General features: G+C 41.9%; 1 protein-coding gene across 1 annotated transcript in view; it reads right to left on the bottom strand.

Annotated features, from left to right (window-relative positions):
* Positions 1-17595, bottom strand: part of LOC144752476 (uncharacterized) — a 79810-nt gene that overhangs the window by 49224 nt on the left and 12991 nt on the right. Inside the window, exons 2-3 of the mRNA XM_078640398.1 lie at positions 17319-17488; positions 15234-15825 (exon numbers count right to left, since the gene is read on the bottom strand). Coding sequence (XP_078496524.1) covers positions 15234-15825; positions 17319-17481 — 755 coding nt within the window. The 5' untranslated portion in view covers positions 17482-17488. The remainder of the gene's footprint in view (positions 1-15233; positions 15826-17318; positions 17489-17595) is intronic.

The following is a 17595-nucleotide window of genomic DNA, read 5'->3' as shown; positions in this document are numbered from 1 at the left end:
GATTGATCCATCAGGCTTACTGGCAGTGGCTCAGGCTGGGCAGGCTTTAAAGTTGAAACCCTTTGCACATATGATGCACACACCGGCAGTCCAGCACCTTCGTTCTAAAGGCACTTATTGCAAAAAAGGTTTGCAAGCATGCGACTGAGCATGGATGGAATATCTATGATAATGCAACACACACACAGTACTGGTGCCAGTGGAGGAAATGGGTGGAGCTGAAGAAAAGTAGGTGTGGCCTCCAACAAACATTTGAGCACCTGCACTTCATATTTTACAAATTAAGCACTGGACTAGGGGGAGAATGGGAGAGGGAGGTAAGTGCCTTTGTCAAGCTTAATCAGAGCACTCGTCAGTCACAGCCATGCTGCCCCCTCCTCCGGACCTGTCCTCTCAATCACAGCCAGACTGCTGCCCACAGAACGGAATAGCAGTGGCGGTTGTCCTCGAGTTGTGATGGAAAATGGCTATTGTCCCCTGTTTACCATACTGAACTAATCTGATCCTAGAAGGTCCAGTCCCTGCTTCTCTTGTAAGTAGGGTGAGCACAGAATTTAGCTTGAGTACAATACAGATGATTAAGTAGTTGTTGGTCTAGCCTGAACTGAAAAGGCCTCCAACTTACAGCAAAAACAGACTACGAGGCCCTTGAAACAGTACAGAGGATGCCCTGAAGGCAAACAAACCCAAATCAGGGGAGATTAACTGCAAAATCTCTGGGAGGTCACTGAAATAGCTCGCTATTTTTTTAACTGCTCGGTTCTTAAAGGGAACACAACTTTTGAAAACATTAATGCACAGGTTGTGGTGGTTAAACGTACGTAACAGCTCTGAACATCTGATGCCCTGAGCCACTTCAAAAACAACACTCTGCAGGGTGCAAGAATGCATTCCTTGTAGCGTGCACTTACGTAGCTCCTCTCGCATCAATATTTATTTTGAAAACAATTATTTTCACCACTTTAGTTTGTGACCATTTTAAAGTATTCTCTCAGTGATTGTTCTACTCTAACAAAGCTTTTTCCATTTTTACGTTCCTTTCCAGGCTGCATAAGGTGAACAGCATTTGTGTGGGTCTCATGTATATAAGCGCTAGTGCAGAAAGAGGAGGGAAATATATTTGCGGCTATTTAGCGCTCAGCTGGGTGTTTTCAGGCGCTATTGCCCCGGCCGCAGCAGAGGTACCACCGAGTGGAAAATATAAACGTGCGCAAAAAAGGCGTAAACACCCAGTGACAGTGTCCTGGGGTGACCTAGAAAATAAACCAAGCCCGTGCTGGTTTAAGGCTGACCCAATGACAGACAGAGCAAATGCCTCGAGTGTGCCTGGCCGTGTCCGCTAGGGTTTTTCTGCAATTTAATAAATTGTTTGATTTAAAAAAAAAAAGGCATTATATTACAGATCACTGTTTCCTTTTGCAATCTAGAACTGTTGTCCAGCAGGTTGAGTAGAGTGAACCAGGACCACAACTCCGTGGATGGATTGTATTGTTAAATGAATGTCCAGGATCATGAAATTCAGGATGACTTCGAACTGGGTTTGGATTTGGGCCATGGCTAGCGACATGAGTTACTAATCTTAGGCTGCCTGCCCACTAAGCGGCTGCTTCTAAACCAATCTCTGAATCTGTATGGTTCTGAGAGCAACATTCAGGTCTGAGTTTCATTTCTCTGTAAAGCAGTATTGAGAGAGAACATGAGATGCACAGGGCAGGTGGTAGGTCTATGGTGGTTTACAGTGCAGCTACTTTCGACATTTTATGAGGAAGTGAGTCGCAAAAATTGGGCTTTGTTCCCTAGGGTGTCGGTGGTGAGAAGACTGTATTCGGCCTCGCATCAAGACTTTGATTTGGGAAACTGTTCAAGCAGGGCCTGATTTCAGAAACAAATCACCGCAGGTTGATGCCACAAACCGTGCTCTTTAATAGTACATCCTGAGCAGAAAGGTCCACCCTAGAAGTAGACGTGGAGAGAAAAAATAGGTTCAGTAGTGGAAAGCTGTGTAGAGAAAGCAAAGAAGAAATGGGCATGCGGTGAGTAGGGCAATAGATGAGCAAAGGCGAGGCCTTATGGAAGAAAGAATGAGAGGGAGCGAAGAAAGGGAAGAGAAGGCCTGGCGACTGAGGCTGAGCGATGGAAAGTGGGGTCCTACAAAAGGAATCTTGTAGAGAGAAATGGAATGTTGTAGGAACATAACTATACCATGATGGCAAAGACACTGGGGTAGATTAAAAACATGAAGGGGTAACATGGGTCATTTATATACATTTTAAATTAAGTTTAAGCGTGCTCATAAATTACACTTTTGACAAATGACAAACACTTCCATTTAATTCTTGCAGAGGACGCACTGCATGAGATGTACTCACAATTGCTTACTTCTCCATCCCGTTCCTCGTTCCATTCCTTACTCTATGAGTACAGTCCATCCCCTCAGGCCAGGCACTATTTTCCAAGCTCCCTAAGTCTTGATATTGATAACAAAGTTTTGCCACAGTTCCGGAATACACCACACCCCTCCCAGACCTCATAAAGGACGGACTCCTCCAATCCACATCCTGTTTTGTTTGTGTACATCTGTCCATGGAACCCTGGGCTTTGACTGGTTCGGGGCCCTTATGGTTATTTTTCATGTAAGGCAGCTTTCGGTGCATTTGGTGATGGTTTAGGCTCACCACAGCTCCTTCCCTGCTTGAGGGTCTGTTTAATCTTATGGTGTTTTAATGTTCTCTTCTGTAGCCAATAGTTTTAATATAGGTTTCCGTAAGTCAATGCTCATTTGCACTGGTCTTGCTCGGAGTCAGTACAGCTCAAATGGCATTGAGCGGGGCCTACTGGGAGTCTGATGGTCCATTTCTGGCTGCATTTGGGCAGAGGCTTAATGCGCTGGACGTCTCTGGCAAAGTTCAAGTGACACTGCGAGCTCTGAAGGTTAGAGGTCACTTGCAACTTTCAGACAAGGTCTCTGCATCACTAGTTTGTTTCACACCTATAGGCAAGACCACCAGAATTATGCGATTCTGTTGCCGCAGCGTTTTCCGCATAATCGGGGATTAGTAAGGTTAAATATTTGCCTTAACACCGTTACCATGTGTAAAACTGTTAAAGTTATGAAGTAATACTATCACAGAGTGTGGCACATTACACTGCACAATTTGACTTTTCTTGATGCATAATCCAGCCAACCCTGCCACATACTTTGGTCCTTCCCTGCCGCATAATTCCAGTGGCCTTGTCTCTAGGTGTTGCAGTATTACTTAGATTTAAGACATGCAAAACTATCCAGTAGTAGTCTGTGGCCATGCCCTCTCTGCCCCTCCAACCAACACATCTCCAAAACAGCGATGGTCTGTGGTCTAAAGCATTTATGTCATAGCTCTCTGTTGGACTCCATGATCACATGTTCCAATCCTAGCTTGCCCACTTAGCCTTTCATTTTTCTAAGGTCGATAAAATAAATACAGTTGAGTTGGATAACAATAGCATCCGCTTTTCTGCGTTAAGATAGCCATCGGTGAAAGTATGTTTTACCTAAGCATGCGCTATACACCTTCTTTTATTGACGGGTACATCACAACTTTAGGTACACATGTATGCATGTCATTCAGGAACACTAAGCTTCCTGGCTTATAGGAAGAGTAACGCTGCCTTTGTTGCAGGACCTCACAGCTCCATCAAGTTTCTTGCCCATGTTTATGAAGCGACGTGTTTCAGAGTGTTGAAGTTATGCACTCTGTTGGGAGTAAAGATATTTAGTGTTACTTCAGTTCACTCTTATCTGCATCATCACTCTACTGCCTAGAAAATCCTGCTTGTTCGGCGTCAGAGCGGTCTGAACTTCCCCAGGCAGAAGAGGTTAGCCAGCTCCCTTGAAGTATGCCCCATGCGCGTTTTTGCTCCATGCACAGGCCTCCTTTGTTATCTACAGCTACACACGGGAAGCTGCTTTCCAAGAATTGCCTGGCACGCACAAGTGGAGGGCAGAGCATTTCCTTAGCAGGGCAGAAATGTAGAACATGTTTTTCTTCATTGATACTTCCAATTCAGAATAAGATACCAATCACTGTAGAAGCCTTCTATCTATCTCTGCAGAGAATGTAATGAGTTTGTTATTTTAGCCGAGAACTAGGGCAATTGTGCAGTTCTACAACATATGTCGCTTATGTTCTGCACTGTCCTGTCATTCTGCTGTTGTGTAAACATTGTTGTTCAATACAAATTTGTCAAATGATCCATGCATTTTTCATAATGTTAAAAGATGCATGCACGGCATACTCGCTTGTTTAGAGTCTCAGTCTCCTTTTCCTTTAATATCTCTTTAAAATTTTAAGTGAGACATCTTGGTACCATTGCTTATATATCAATTTATTTGTTTTGTTATGTTAGGTCATGTTATGTTATTTTATGCTTTGCTATTATAACAGAGATTTGTTTAGCGGGGCATGGCTTTTAGTGTGGCCCACAGTGACTGGTGGTTTGGGTACCCTCACTGTGTAGGGGTACTACCATGTCAACTTGCAGTTTCTGTTTCTTCAGGGCCCTTTTACAGCGTGATGTTGACTGTCGCTCTTGGGTTTCCTGTTGGCGCATGGGTGAATTTGGTTGTTGAATACTATGCTTGTTTTCTCTGAAGATGATCCTAGTAATAGCTTAGGTTCCAGGTGGTGGGCACCGGTGCAAATTTTGGGCGACTGGGACTTATTTTTCATTATCAGACGTTGACCCAGAGCAAGAGAGGGAAAAGCAAAGAATGGAGAAAGCACGAATAAGAGAAAGACAGAATTCAGTGACATAGGTAGAAAGCAGAGATGAGAAAGAACCTGCAAGCATGGGATTAAAAGAAAGTAATGAATGTGGAAGAAAGAGGAACAAGGTAGAAAGAATCAAGACTAGCAGCCTTTTCATTTGGCAACCCTGGTGTTTGACAGTAAAGCAGTAGGCTCCCAAGTAATCCATTGCCCCCCTGCACTAACTATTTTACAATTAAGCGCTGGTCCTAGAATTGATAGAATTTAGAGAATGAACGGTGTTAGTAGGCTGAGCAGATCTGATGTGCACCTTTATGCATGCTAGGAAGGTTGGCCTGTGGGTGGTGGCGCCTATAAATAAATTCAAAGGCTTATGTCCATACTTTTCTGAAAATCCTGGTACATCTTTGTTGGTCTAGCTGATGAAAGCCTTAAATTTCTAATGTTTAAAGCTGGCGTAACAGTATAGTTCAAATAGAGAAAAGTTGAATATAAGTACATGCTGAATGTCGTTCCATCAGCATGTTAAGGGCACTGCAACAATATGGCAATAAAAATTCCACCCGTATCAAGTGTGCAGAAAGAGCATGACAGCAATATTATGACCTGCATCAGAAATACAGAGGCATTGAGTGCATGACTTGTAACATTTTAGAATTCATCATGTGTGATGTTTCAGAGGATTTTCTATGCCTTTAGAGAGGCAAGCTGCCGCGCATAACTATTAGAAGATATCCATGCGCTGAATAATGGTGTTTAAATTACCAACAATGTCCATGAAGTCTTCCTACACACTCCTTTCACATTTCCAATTTATATTTAAAATGCATTACCTTAATCAGTCCAGTTTGTGCCTTAGGCAAGACATCATGGCTCACATTAGAGGCTTTTACAAGTGTGAGTGTATGAAGCTCTGTGGTTATACTGAATAAGCAGCTACCTATGTTATGCCATCTATTAATGTAATAACTGCACTTTCACAATTGCTTTATTAACCTCCCTGCTTTGTCAAATTTGCTTGAACAGGCACGATTTTTCTTGTTTTTTTTCAAAATTTTCTTGGGGGGGGGTAATCCCCCCAAACCCCGCTACGGTGCTAGATGGAAATCACTTTACGCCCCACCACTTTCAATTGTCACCCACCGCCCCTGACTGCTAGTACTCTATCCACATATGGCAGTTGTATTTAATTAGGCTGGCATGATATCAAGCCCCTGGCTGCTCCACATATGTTGGCTGACCTCTGCGTTGAGCGCCTCAGTTTCGCTGTGCTCAACTCTTGCCTGCTCTTGTGTTAGCTCAATCTTAGAATTGTTCCTTCCATGAGGGGAGACCCATACCCACGGAGCATTTGTGTCATGATCTTCAATTTTGATGTTGGACTCTCCCATAGCAGACAGGAGAATTCCTATAGAGGACTCCTATGATGAAGCTGAAAAGAGACTTGTTCTAATCTAAACCCATACTGTGGTGGTATTGAGACCATACCTATGGCCACTAGATAAGTATAATTTGGCAGAACACTGTATATTCTTTGGTTAACGGGGAGTACTATCCCATCCCATTTATATGAACAATCTCAAAGGCCTCTGGGATCTAACATAAAGGTTTGGATTTGCATGGGGGGGGAGTGCAGTAGGGTGGATATGAGGCTTTATGGATCAGTCTGTGTTCTGGCAGGGCAGTTGTTTTGCAACCATTTTATGTCTCACTCTTGAATGTGCAGCGCGTGAGCTTAACGTTTTAAAAAAAATTACCTTACTATGGCTGTAGATCGTCTGCTTTTGAAAGCTTTCAACGACTTGAGTTGGGGTCTGGGCATGACGTGCCTGTTCAGAATTGCAGGAGAAGGTGAAAAGTGTACCTTTAAGAGGTAGCATTTGTTCCACTCATGCCTCCACCTCTGATAGCTGTTCCAGATCCACTCTTCTGGAGTAAATATTAAGCAGCAGGCAAAATCCATCATTGAAAAGGCTGCTCAGGTTTCTGTTTATCGTGTGTATCAATTTGCCTGACCTTCCAGATTATGCTTTTTTGATGCAGGCAAACATAGCCCTACTTTGTCATTATAGCCATCTTTATGCATGTAGGTAAAGCCAATTGGAGAAATCCAAACACCATAGTGATAGATCAGACATCTAACTGGACACTTTAGGCACAACATCCTATATACATCTAACACAGTGCCTCTGTTTACAATAGTTGGCTATTGTGTAAATACAAACACCACTTACCACCAATACACACAGTTTACAAACATCCTCATGCACCTAACATCTGGCTTAGGCTACTTCAAAACACCAAAAAAGGACATGCCACCAGCATAAGTTATGCATATGCATATGCCACTGATAAATGCCCTCTGGCTGACATCTGAGATGCCTAACCCACACTCACATCTCATTGACCATGAGACAGCCACTCAACCAAAGATGGACTAGAACACAACCTACAGAGAAATTCATCATATGATGGCTCAGACACCAGTCTGAGATGGAAACCCTGAATAACAGACAGAGGCACCCGAAGACAATCGACAATGGCATGAGACCATGCTAATGGCCAACTGTGTGCTATACAAATGCCTTCAACTAAGCATAACATGTCTTAGGTTTCTAGGCTCCATGTTCTCTCTTGGATCATACTAATGTCCGTGTGAGAAATTAATGTGTCATTGTGGTATACATAATTGTGTGATTCATCCTCAATGGATGCCATGTTATTGTCTGAGAACTTGTCTTACTGAGCAATAATGCAATTATTTTTCTCTGCTTTCCTGTCCTTGTTCTTCCAATGTTTATATGATGAGTTCAAACGGTGTGTCATTCATGCTGGCCTTTCTAGGCACTGCAAGCATTGCCGGCATCTCCTCATAAGCCTCTTAGGCCCCTTTGTGGGAACATGACTTACTTTTGAAGAGATAGCCCTGGGAATCTTTTGAAAAACTAAAGACGATGCTGCACTTTCAAGGCAATGCTCCTCCTTGTGGACTTTGTGAACTATTTATTTCCGTTGTTAATGCCTAGAGCCAATGAGTGAGGAGTCTATGGCCAAGTGGCAAATGGTGTGGTGGGAGTTCTAGCGAATAAATAAATGTAACCAGCAGGAGGGCAGGGTGACTGGTGAGGAGACAGGTGGCAGTGAAGTGGAGAATTGTTTTTTTAACTAACAGGAAAAATATTACTGTATGCTAAATGTGCTTGATATAGTAACATTTACAGAGTGCTAAGTAAACCTTTGGTTTGTGTTAAATATTGTGAAAAAATGTCCTCTCTACAGGGCACCTTACTTCCTTTTACTGGCTGTCGGTGCAGCTAGCTTTCAGCTGCCACCAAATCTGTTCCTTTTCTCACCAACCACGCTCAGTGGGAGACCACTAACCATGCACCATTGTCTGATACGCTCAAACACCAACTTGATCTGGCAGGGTGGCAGTGTGCCAACAAGTATCTTATTTCTTCTCAACCCATGTCATGTTAGTGGTCAGGCTGCAATGGGCTGAGATTGGAAGGTTTGCACTGGCTTGAACCCCCCCATGTTCCCTCTTTGTTCTTTATTCGTACAGCAGGACTTCAAGCCACACAAAGGGGCACATGTTCTACTTTTCAAGCAGCACAATGCAGTAGCCAAATTTGCTGCACTGCATTGCGTGAAAAAGAGTGAACAAGACACCACAGCACCATATCAACAAAGAAGTGGTGCTGTTGCCAGTGCCACACAAACAAGTTTGCACCATAGTGGGATCGAGAGATAAAAGGACGAAAAATGACCTGAGGCTCTTCCATCCCCTAGGGGTGACTTTGATGGTGGCCAAGCAGAACAATACACATTTGTGGAGGTCCGAATTGAGCCCGACCTTGAGAGACTGGAAGAGGGATATGGATTGGTGGATGCATACCAAAACGGTAGTTTACGAAGGAAGAGGTTGTCCGAATAAATGGACTAAAGTGTGGCAAAAGTGGAATGCATATGAGGGAGAGCTATGTACGCCTATTGTGGTTACTAATCATGATGTTTTTGTAACAATGTATGTCTGGCTTTTGTCACTGAGCTGTGCACTGTTGTTCAAACTATTGAGGGTCAAAGTATTCCCAAACTGTTGGGAATTTATCATTGTATGTCTGTATCTTTACATTACAATCTAGACTGTTTAATGTCACCACAATTTGCATTGTATTATTTTTCAATAAAAAGAAATTAAAAAAAAAAGTTTGCACCATAGTGAAAGATGTCTGCGTGAGTCTGGCATAGGTTTTATACTAGAAGGTTACATTTCCAGTACAAAATACTATGCTTACACTTACTTTTAAACTTTCTCAATTTGTATGTGTACAGCAAACATGCACAGGTAGAAAAAGTTTGAAGAAAAGGACCAAGAAACTAGGGACATCTATATTAAAACTGTCTGTTTGAAGTGTAACTTTGTAGCCAGCCTCTGTGAATATATTGTTCAGAAAATATTTTAAATTTGAACTTATTCTCATTTTCCTAAAAGGTGCTCATAAACTGCATATGCCTAGTATTTAGCCTGACTTTGAAAAAACAAGTATTTTATATTATTCAATATATATTGTAATACCATGTAGCAAATCTGCACTATATTGTAAAGACACCTTTATTTTAGGTAGAGCACATACTATGAAACATGGAAGAACTTTGCCCTAAGATCGCATACATTTTAATCGCTGTCCCCAGTCTATCAAAAGCAAGAAAAGACTAGCAGGCAGAAATAGGAGAAGCAACTTTGGGGAACAAGGCCTTTGAGAAGATAAAGTGGGAGACGAAAAGGCCAACTGTAGAGGTAAGATGTCAAATTCCTTGCTTCATATTTAAATGAAGGATACAGTTAGGTGGATGTAACTATTTTAAAGCTCCTAAGACCTTGATCTGGGCAGGCAAGTGTTTATCTGAGGTTTTCTCCCACATAATGCTGCAAGTGAAGACTAAGGACTCCTTTCCCTCATTCTAAGCAAACTGATTGCCAAAAATGATCTGAATGTTTGATTTCCTGCACTTCTTCATCCTTTCTTCTTTCTGTCTCCGCCATCAGAAGCACTCCATGTTAAACTCAATTTGTTGTGTTGCTTCATCCATTTAGAAACAATATCTGACATCAGAGATTTTTCATAAGGCTAGTAAAGATGATAATACCCATGAATTAGCGCTTGCCTTAAAAGTTGACCTTATTGATCCTGTGCTCTCAGCTATGTCCTGCAACCATCAAGGAGATGCAGAGGCGTTGAATATCATTTTTCTCAACTACTGCTCTCACTTTCTCTCACAATTACTTGCATGATGTAAAACAGAATTACTGCATAACAAGCAACTAATTATAAAGTATATACAATGGAATGCAGTGCCTTTATACTGTTCCTTGCCTATATACATGAGAATGTCCAGTCCTGCATTTTATGGTGAAAACTGGCTATTGCCTCGATTCACAGAACTGGCTTAAGACAAAATCCTAAACTTACTACCATTTTGGTATTCACAGAAGGCACTTACTGATTTATGAGTAAGTGCCTTCTGTGAATACCAAAATGAGTAAGTGCCTTCTGTGAATACCAAAATGAGTAAATGGTAGTAAGTTTAGGATTTTGTCTTAAGTTAGTTCTGTGAATCGGGCACGATATGTCTGTTGCCAGCACATTAAGCAAATCTGTATTCAAAATATGGCCTCTTTTATTGGACCTGATAAGGCCTGACCTCCTTCTGTCTGTCCTCCTCTAAAACCTCCTTACATTACATTACTTTTTACCCCACATTGACATGTCCACCTAAAGGCAATCTTCCGACACTATACCCTCTCCTAACCAACTCTTAAATAGCACTGTCCTTACCTGTCTCTAATATCATACTCCCATCTAATCTTTTCTTCCTCCCTCATTCATCTCAACAATTTCTCACGTCTGTCTTAAAATCTAACTGCCATTACAAAAGTCAAAGGCACATTGATAATGACTGTCCTCGGGCTCCACTTATATAAAAAATAGAAAGCATACCTGAATTCATAAACTCCAGTCCAACCTCAGCAAATCCCTATAGCTACCCTCAATCCCAGCAGCAACGCCAATCATCAACAGACACAACCAAGAAGAGTTCTCACCCCTTCCTAGTTAAAACAACAATCATTTATCTTGTATCCTGATCATTGCCTGATCAACAAGCAAAGGCAGATATCAAAAGGAAGTCCGACTATTGGATCACAAACCAGAGTTCCTTTTCCTTGCAGACACCTGTCTTGGTGATAAAGTGGCACCAATGCTACATGCAGCATCTCCAAAGTATATCTAACCTTCTTCAGAAATTGATCCAAAGGGGAATACAGTGGAGGACTAATTTTGGGATATAAAAATACACTACTTTTTCTCACATAACAGTCTTCTCTCCCTCAGAATGCAAATAATGCTCATTACCTTCTCCCCATTTACAACTTTTCACCTTCCTTCCTCCTCATATGTCATCCTCACCCACTCAATCCCAGTTTAGCAGATGCGCTCATGTACAAATAGTGGGCTTTTGAATGCACCACAAGAATCTCCGCATCCTTAGGGACTTAACATCTGGTTCCATAAACCATCATGACAACAGACATCACTCCTACCTGCTAATTTTGAAGCATTTGTCCTTTAGCAATTCACAAATGGATTCACCAACTCGGCAGGCCATACCCTTCAGACCAACTCACCCCATAAATACCTGATGTTGGTTATGCGAAATACAACTACTGAATGGAGCAACCACCATATCATCCAATATTTGCAACCCATGTTTTGTATTTAAAATTCCTCAAGAATCCAATAAAACTATTGGATCAGATCCTGACAAACCTTTGACATAAAGAAAAAGGAAAGTGTTCTGCTTCCTTCCTTTTGAAACCAGAAATGTCAGCAGAGCAATTCTACCAATAGTTAACTCTGGCATTCCACTCAGTTAGCCCTCTCAAAGCAATATGACTTCAATCTCTCAGAAGGGAGGCTGGGTAGTTACATTCCAAAGTAAGACGTTAAAGAATAGAAATTAAACCTACAAAGGAATATGGAGGAAAAAAGAGAAGCTCAGCTCCAATGCTCCAAAACTCCAATGGCAGTACCAAATCTACAGAACATCCATTAGAGACACTACATGCCCAATGTAAGAGCTCTTCAAGATATTTAATGGATCCCATAACCCAGTCTTCACCGCCATAAATGTCAAACAATTCCACAGAACTTTGTGATGTCATAGAGAAACAATTAATTGATAAAGCTGCTAACCTTGAATCGTATTTCCATTCAAAGGCAACAACAGTCTTGCACCTCTTTCCCTACTGAATGAGCTATCTTGAACACACAGCCTAAGCTACACACATTCAACCCAGTGACCAAAAGAGAAACTGAAGACCTAATCAAGTTCATATAGACAGCAGGTTCCTCAGAAGGACTTGGCCCTTCAAATGTCTTCAAAGCTGTTCTCCAGGAGTCCTCTGCTCCCATACCAGCCAAAAAGCTCTTCTACTCAACACTGGAAATGACTGAATTCTCATGCGACTTGAGAACATCCTATAATAAACCAAAACTAAGGAAGCAGAGACTTGACAGGAACGACCAAGCAAACTATAGACTTAATATAAAATGGTCAGTTTCCAGGTAAATATATCAAAAGGGCAGATTTCTCCTAGATCTTTCACTGAACAGCACAGACAGAGTTCATGTGAATTTAAATGAGAGAATAGATTTCACTTCTTTTTTTAAAGATGCAAATGACGGATTAAGTCTGGTTTCTGTGGGCAGTGCATTCTAAATCCTGGGTGCCATATCCGAAAAGGCCCGGTTATAAGTTTTCTTCTTGGCAAATCGCTGTGGTTTCAGTAGAAGGTTATTGGAGCACCTGGAGGATCTGTTGCCACAAGAGAGTACCAATTTCTGTGCCAGGTAACTTGGAGTTTTGTGGTCCCCTAGGCCGCCATCCGGTGGCCTAGCACCCAATTGGGCCCTGCTGGGGACCACCAAAGTCAGATTCCCACAGCCTATTTATCTCGGAAAGGCCGACATAGAAAGGCTGTGGGAATCTGCCATTGTAATCCCTTGGGTGGAAAGAGCCAGAGCCTCCCGAGTAATTACTGGAGTCTTTCCGGAAATCTGGTTCGGATTCCCATTTGACCGACCCCATCGTAAGGAATTCGAACAGCCAATTATGATGCCGTAGGAATGGCATTGTAATCGGGCCCTTAAAAGCAAAAGCCACCTACCTGGAAGCTCCTTCTCGATGCAGACATGCATGCTCTCAAACATACTCACAAAAGGAATAAAAGCAGCACTAAGTACAGGACCCAACTGACTCTCTGGTCTCAATGTGTTACTGATTTGTGTGTGTTGTTTGTGATCCTACCCCGACTTTTCTTAGCTCACAACAGAAGCGTAACAAGTGCGTAAGTGCCGCAGCACAAAATATGGGTCCCACTCTCTGGGCCTCACACATAACACCATAATATAGCACTAATAAGTGTCACTTCCTTCAGCATGCTCCTACCAGCCATCACTTGTGATGTAGCTCTCGACTCACTTGATCATCCGGAAAGCACTTTGAGGCCTTGACAAGAGACAGAAAAGCTCAAGGAAAAGCTACGATACAACAAAGCCTTGTTTTTTTTAACCAATACATTACTATCAGAAAGAAAAGGTCAAAAAGAAATAACAACAAGTTCATGGACTGATCTGTTTAATTATTGGTGTAATAAATTGATACATACAAGGTGAGCAAATAAAACAGCACACATCCATCTTGTCAGTACATAGTTCACAATAGTACATTTTCTTTGAATTCATCTGAGAGTAAGGCTTTGCTACAAGTATATTTAGGTGCATTTTCTTTGAATAGCATGAACTGCACAGGCCTAATAAGTCTCGGTGCTTTTGCAGCATGCAGCTGCTCTGCATAAGAGAGCAAGTTAAATGGAATGGTTGTATGAACTTACAGTAGCATTCAAGGGTCTCTGTGAGACAGGGAGTTCTTATGATACATGTCAAAACATGGACACAAGTAAGATCTTTAATATATTTGGTTCAAATGATGCATCTGTTACAGTGACACATTCTGATTAATGTAAAGAAAGAAGACAACCTGCAAAATAAGGGAGGGAGGGGGGAGCCTTTAGAGCAAACCAGAATAAAGGATTCAGAGGCAGATTTACTACTTTTTCACGCAGTGCAGCCCAGCAATAAAATCTGTGCCGCGTTGCATGAAAAAAGGAGAGCAGAACAGTACCAGATCTACAAAAATAAAGTGCTATATCTGTCACTCCCTGCACTGGCACATTTTTGACTGCTCTACGCCACGTCACACACCCTTGAACAGTAGTCCAAGGGTGTGTGTGTGATGTCAAGCACAGGTCTTGTACTGGCATGGTACCCTTCCAGTACAAAATACTATGATGATAGTGTAACCTCTTGTTCATTTTGTATGAGTACTGGACAGTAAAGCGCACAAGCAAAGTTGGAAAAAGGTTGACAAACGAAAACTATTCTCAAACCTGTCTAGAAAAGGAGTATTTTTTGGCACAAAGTCCTATGAGTGTGTTTTAAGTAGCTAAGGCTTTGCCTCAAAATCCAAGGTTGGTGGCATGGGAATACCTCTGAACCACCCATGGAAAACCCCCTTAATGTAAAGAAGCGCTTTGCATTATTTTATGACTACTTTAGGAGTACCTTCCAACTGAAACAAGGATTTGTGCTTGAAATTCAATCTCAAAACAACACTTTGCGCTAATTTGTTTCCCTTTTGTGAAAAAGGCACAAAGTAAACCTACCCCTCAGTGTCAATGGTAAAAGCCTATGTTATATATTTTAAACTTATAGCAGTTTAATTAAAAAATTCTAAATGTTTTATATTATTGATTTGAATAAGAATAACTATTGCAGTCTAGCAGAAACCATTGGCAAGTGATATATGTGCTGAGTAAGCATCATTCTAGCTTCCTGTTTAATGCTGTAGGTCAGAGCGGGAGGATGACTTTAGTTTGCCACATTGCAACATCGATAGCTATAATAATTTAATCAATAGAGGATTGGGTTTTGTTGTGGTTGGTTTTCAATTGTACTTTTAGCACCTACACGCCCCACATCCGTCAAATTACCTCCGCTTTAAATGCCATTGTTTACAACTTCAAGGCATTTGAAGAAGTTCATAAGACTTTTCAGTGCCTTTCACATTATGCATCTGAACCTTCAAGGAAGTTTTTATCATCATTTGGCTATTGCAAAGCCATGACTGGAAGAGACTGACAGCTACCAGGCTCCCTATACAGTGATCTTCAACAAGTAACTTGAAAGCTTGATTTGAAATAATACAAAATAGATCAATAAAACAAAAAAAAAACTAAAGCAGTTGCCCTGATAGTCATAGTGGTATATCATGGCTGAACCTTTATACGTGGAAAGAGAATGTGAGTTTGCACCTACTCTCTACCGCTTGACTCCCTTTCTCTACCTCCTTCGGGTAAGTTACGGTGATGCTATTCGTGGGAAGAGTAGGAAGCCGCTGAAGACGCTGTTGGCCTCCGATCCCTCGTAGAGATTGTTATCTTTGGCGGTTGTCGCGATCCACACCTCATCGTTCTTGTTCAGGTCTAGTACCGTACCCCCAGAGTTCACCTGCATCTGCTTCTTGTCATTTCTATCGCAGAACCCCACCTGTGCTTCTGCTGCCTGACTATCTCTCTTCATGATGTTCAAGCAAAGGTCCCCACTGGAGATGACTTGGAAGGTGAAATAGTACAACCCAGGCTCTGCGCACGTGAACTTGCCGGTGTCGCCATTGTAGGCTTGCTCCTGATTGGTGATGATTCTCTTGAAGAGCACCACACCGGCAGGACTCACCTTTTTCTCTGAGGCTAGGTCTATGGCAGCAGAGAAGGCAGGGCGCTTTAGGGCTTTCATGTCCGCCCCTGCACCCTTCGCTCCCCGTTCGCCAGGCTCTCCAGGAGGACCTGCGGGGCCTCTTGGCCCTTTGTAGCCAACTTTGCCAGGTTCCCCAGTTTCTCCAGGGTCTCCTTGATCCCCTTTTATGCCCTTGACCCCCGTCTTTTTGCTGGGAAAGCCTATGGGAAGAAATAGTGATAGATTAAAAACTATAATACACACTAACTAAACAAAACTTACCCAGAAAACGAAAACTAGCATGCAAGAGCCAAGTTTGTTACATGTGAGTCTGGGGAGTTTTGTTAATTCAGAGTCAAAAAAATGCACATACATTGTTGCTACATTGATGTGTGGACAGGGTGAAGTTTCACTGATGGTGTGTGGGGTAGGATCAGTGGGTTTAAAATTAGATCAAAATCAGCCAGAGATGGAATTTTTGTTACACAGGCATCATCTTGCATAATTTCTTGCATTTCGTTTTATGATTATTGCATAAAATTACCAAAATTATGCCATTACATCATATTGCATAATTTCAGGTCCGATACAATAAAAATCCCAACGCTGGAGCACAGGAACAGCGGGAACGAATAGAACGTGACCAGCTTTTCCACACCAAACGTGTTTTTGCACGAATTTGTTAGCACAAAATGTGTCCTCTCAACCAAAATAGATGCAAGCATGCATTTTGTGCTAAAATACAGCACTAAGGGCCAAATGTAGAAAGCTTTTTTGACGTTGCAAATGGCTTGATTTGCAGATTTGGGCCGTTTGCATCCACAGAACAAGCATTTTTAAATGTACAAAGCTCTATTTGTGATTCGGTAACCTATTACCGAATTGCAAATTGGGTTTGTGATTCAGTATTAGGAATGGGCATGTTTAGAGTGTCACTTCGTAATACCGAATTGCAGTGGTATGTGTGAATGTTTTGCGACTGAAACGCGGTCAAAACATTTCCATTTTACCGCCTCCTTCAAGTAGGTGGTAACCTATTCACAAATGAGAAGGGGCCCCCAGGGGCCCTTTCCCCTTCGAGAATGTTTGTAAAGAATGTTTTTAAGAGCGGGCTGTATTCCCACGGACCTCTGCCTACTATTAAAAAATGAAACAAAACTTTTAATTTTTCTTTCAGAAACACATCCCGTTTTTCTTTAAGGAAATCAGGCTGCATTTTAAAAAAATGCTTTGTTGAAAAGCAATCACATACATGGTGGTCTGCTGACCCCAGCAGTCAACCATTACTGGGATTTTCGCGATTCCCAATCGGTCACAAACCAAGACCTACCTCATGAATATTAGTGAGGTAGATCTACTTAAAGACCCATTTGTACATGGGTGTTTGCGATCACCAAATAGCGAATCACAATAATTCGCTAATTGGTAATCACAAACACTTACCTACATACATCTGACCCTAAATGCCTTATTTATATTTGCATAAATTTGCAGATATCTCACATAATAAAAAAACTAAAACAAATTTCGCATAACCCTATTGTTGTATGCTGTAGTGAGGATCACTCTGTCAGCAGTAGCAGGAGAGACACTAGCCAGCGTTCAACTATTCTCTAGTGAGCAGCCTGCAGCAGAGAGAAGCCAGACTCACAAGGGTATAAATAATGGCTGTGAAGATGTCTGGAATAGTGTCAATTGGAATTAAAAATTTTACCTGGTTCTCCCCTGTCCCCTTTCTGTCCTGGTCTTCCAGGCCTGCCGGGAACTCCTGGTTGGCCATCTTTGCCATCTGGTGCTGGGCATGCGTTCTCTTGAAGCATGACCGCACCTAGCATCATTGTCAAGATTAACGCCGTCTTCCACAAAGTGTGCTCCATGCTGTGTCTGCAAAGAAATCACAAGGTAAGATGGTCTTATTGCTCCAAATCTTATCTCTAAATGAATGTTTGTGTACATATCAAACATTGAAGGAGAGCCTTTTAGTAGCTGCT

Source organism: Lissotriton helveticus, chromosome 5_1, assembly GCF_964261635.1.
Source record: "Lissotriton helveticus chromosome 5_1, aLisHel1.1, whole genome shotgun sequence".
Taxonomy (NCBI): domain Eukaryota; kingdom Metazoa; phylum Chordata; class Amphibia; order Caudata; family Salamandridae; genus Lissotriton; species Lissotriton helveticus.
Note: the sequence above shows the minus strand (reverse complement) of the source record. Positions and strands in the feature narration are given on the sequence as shown.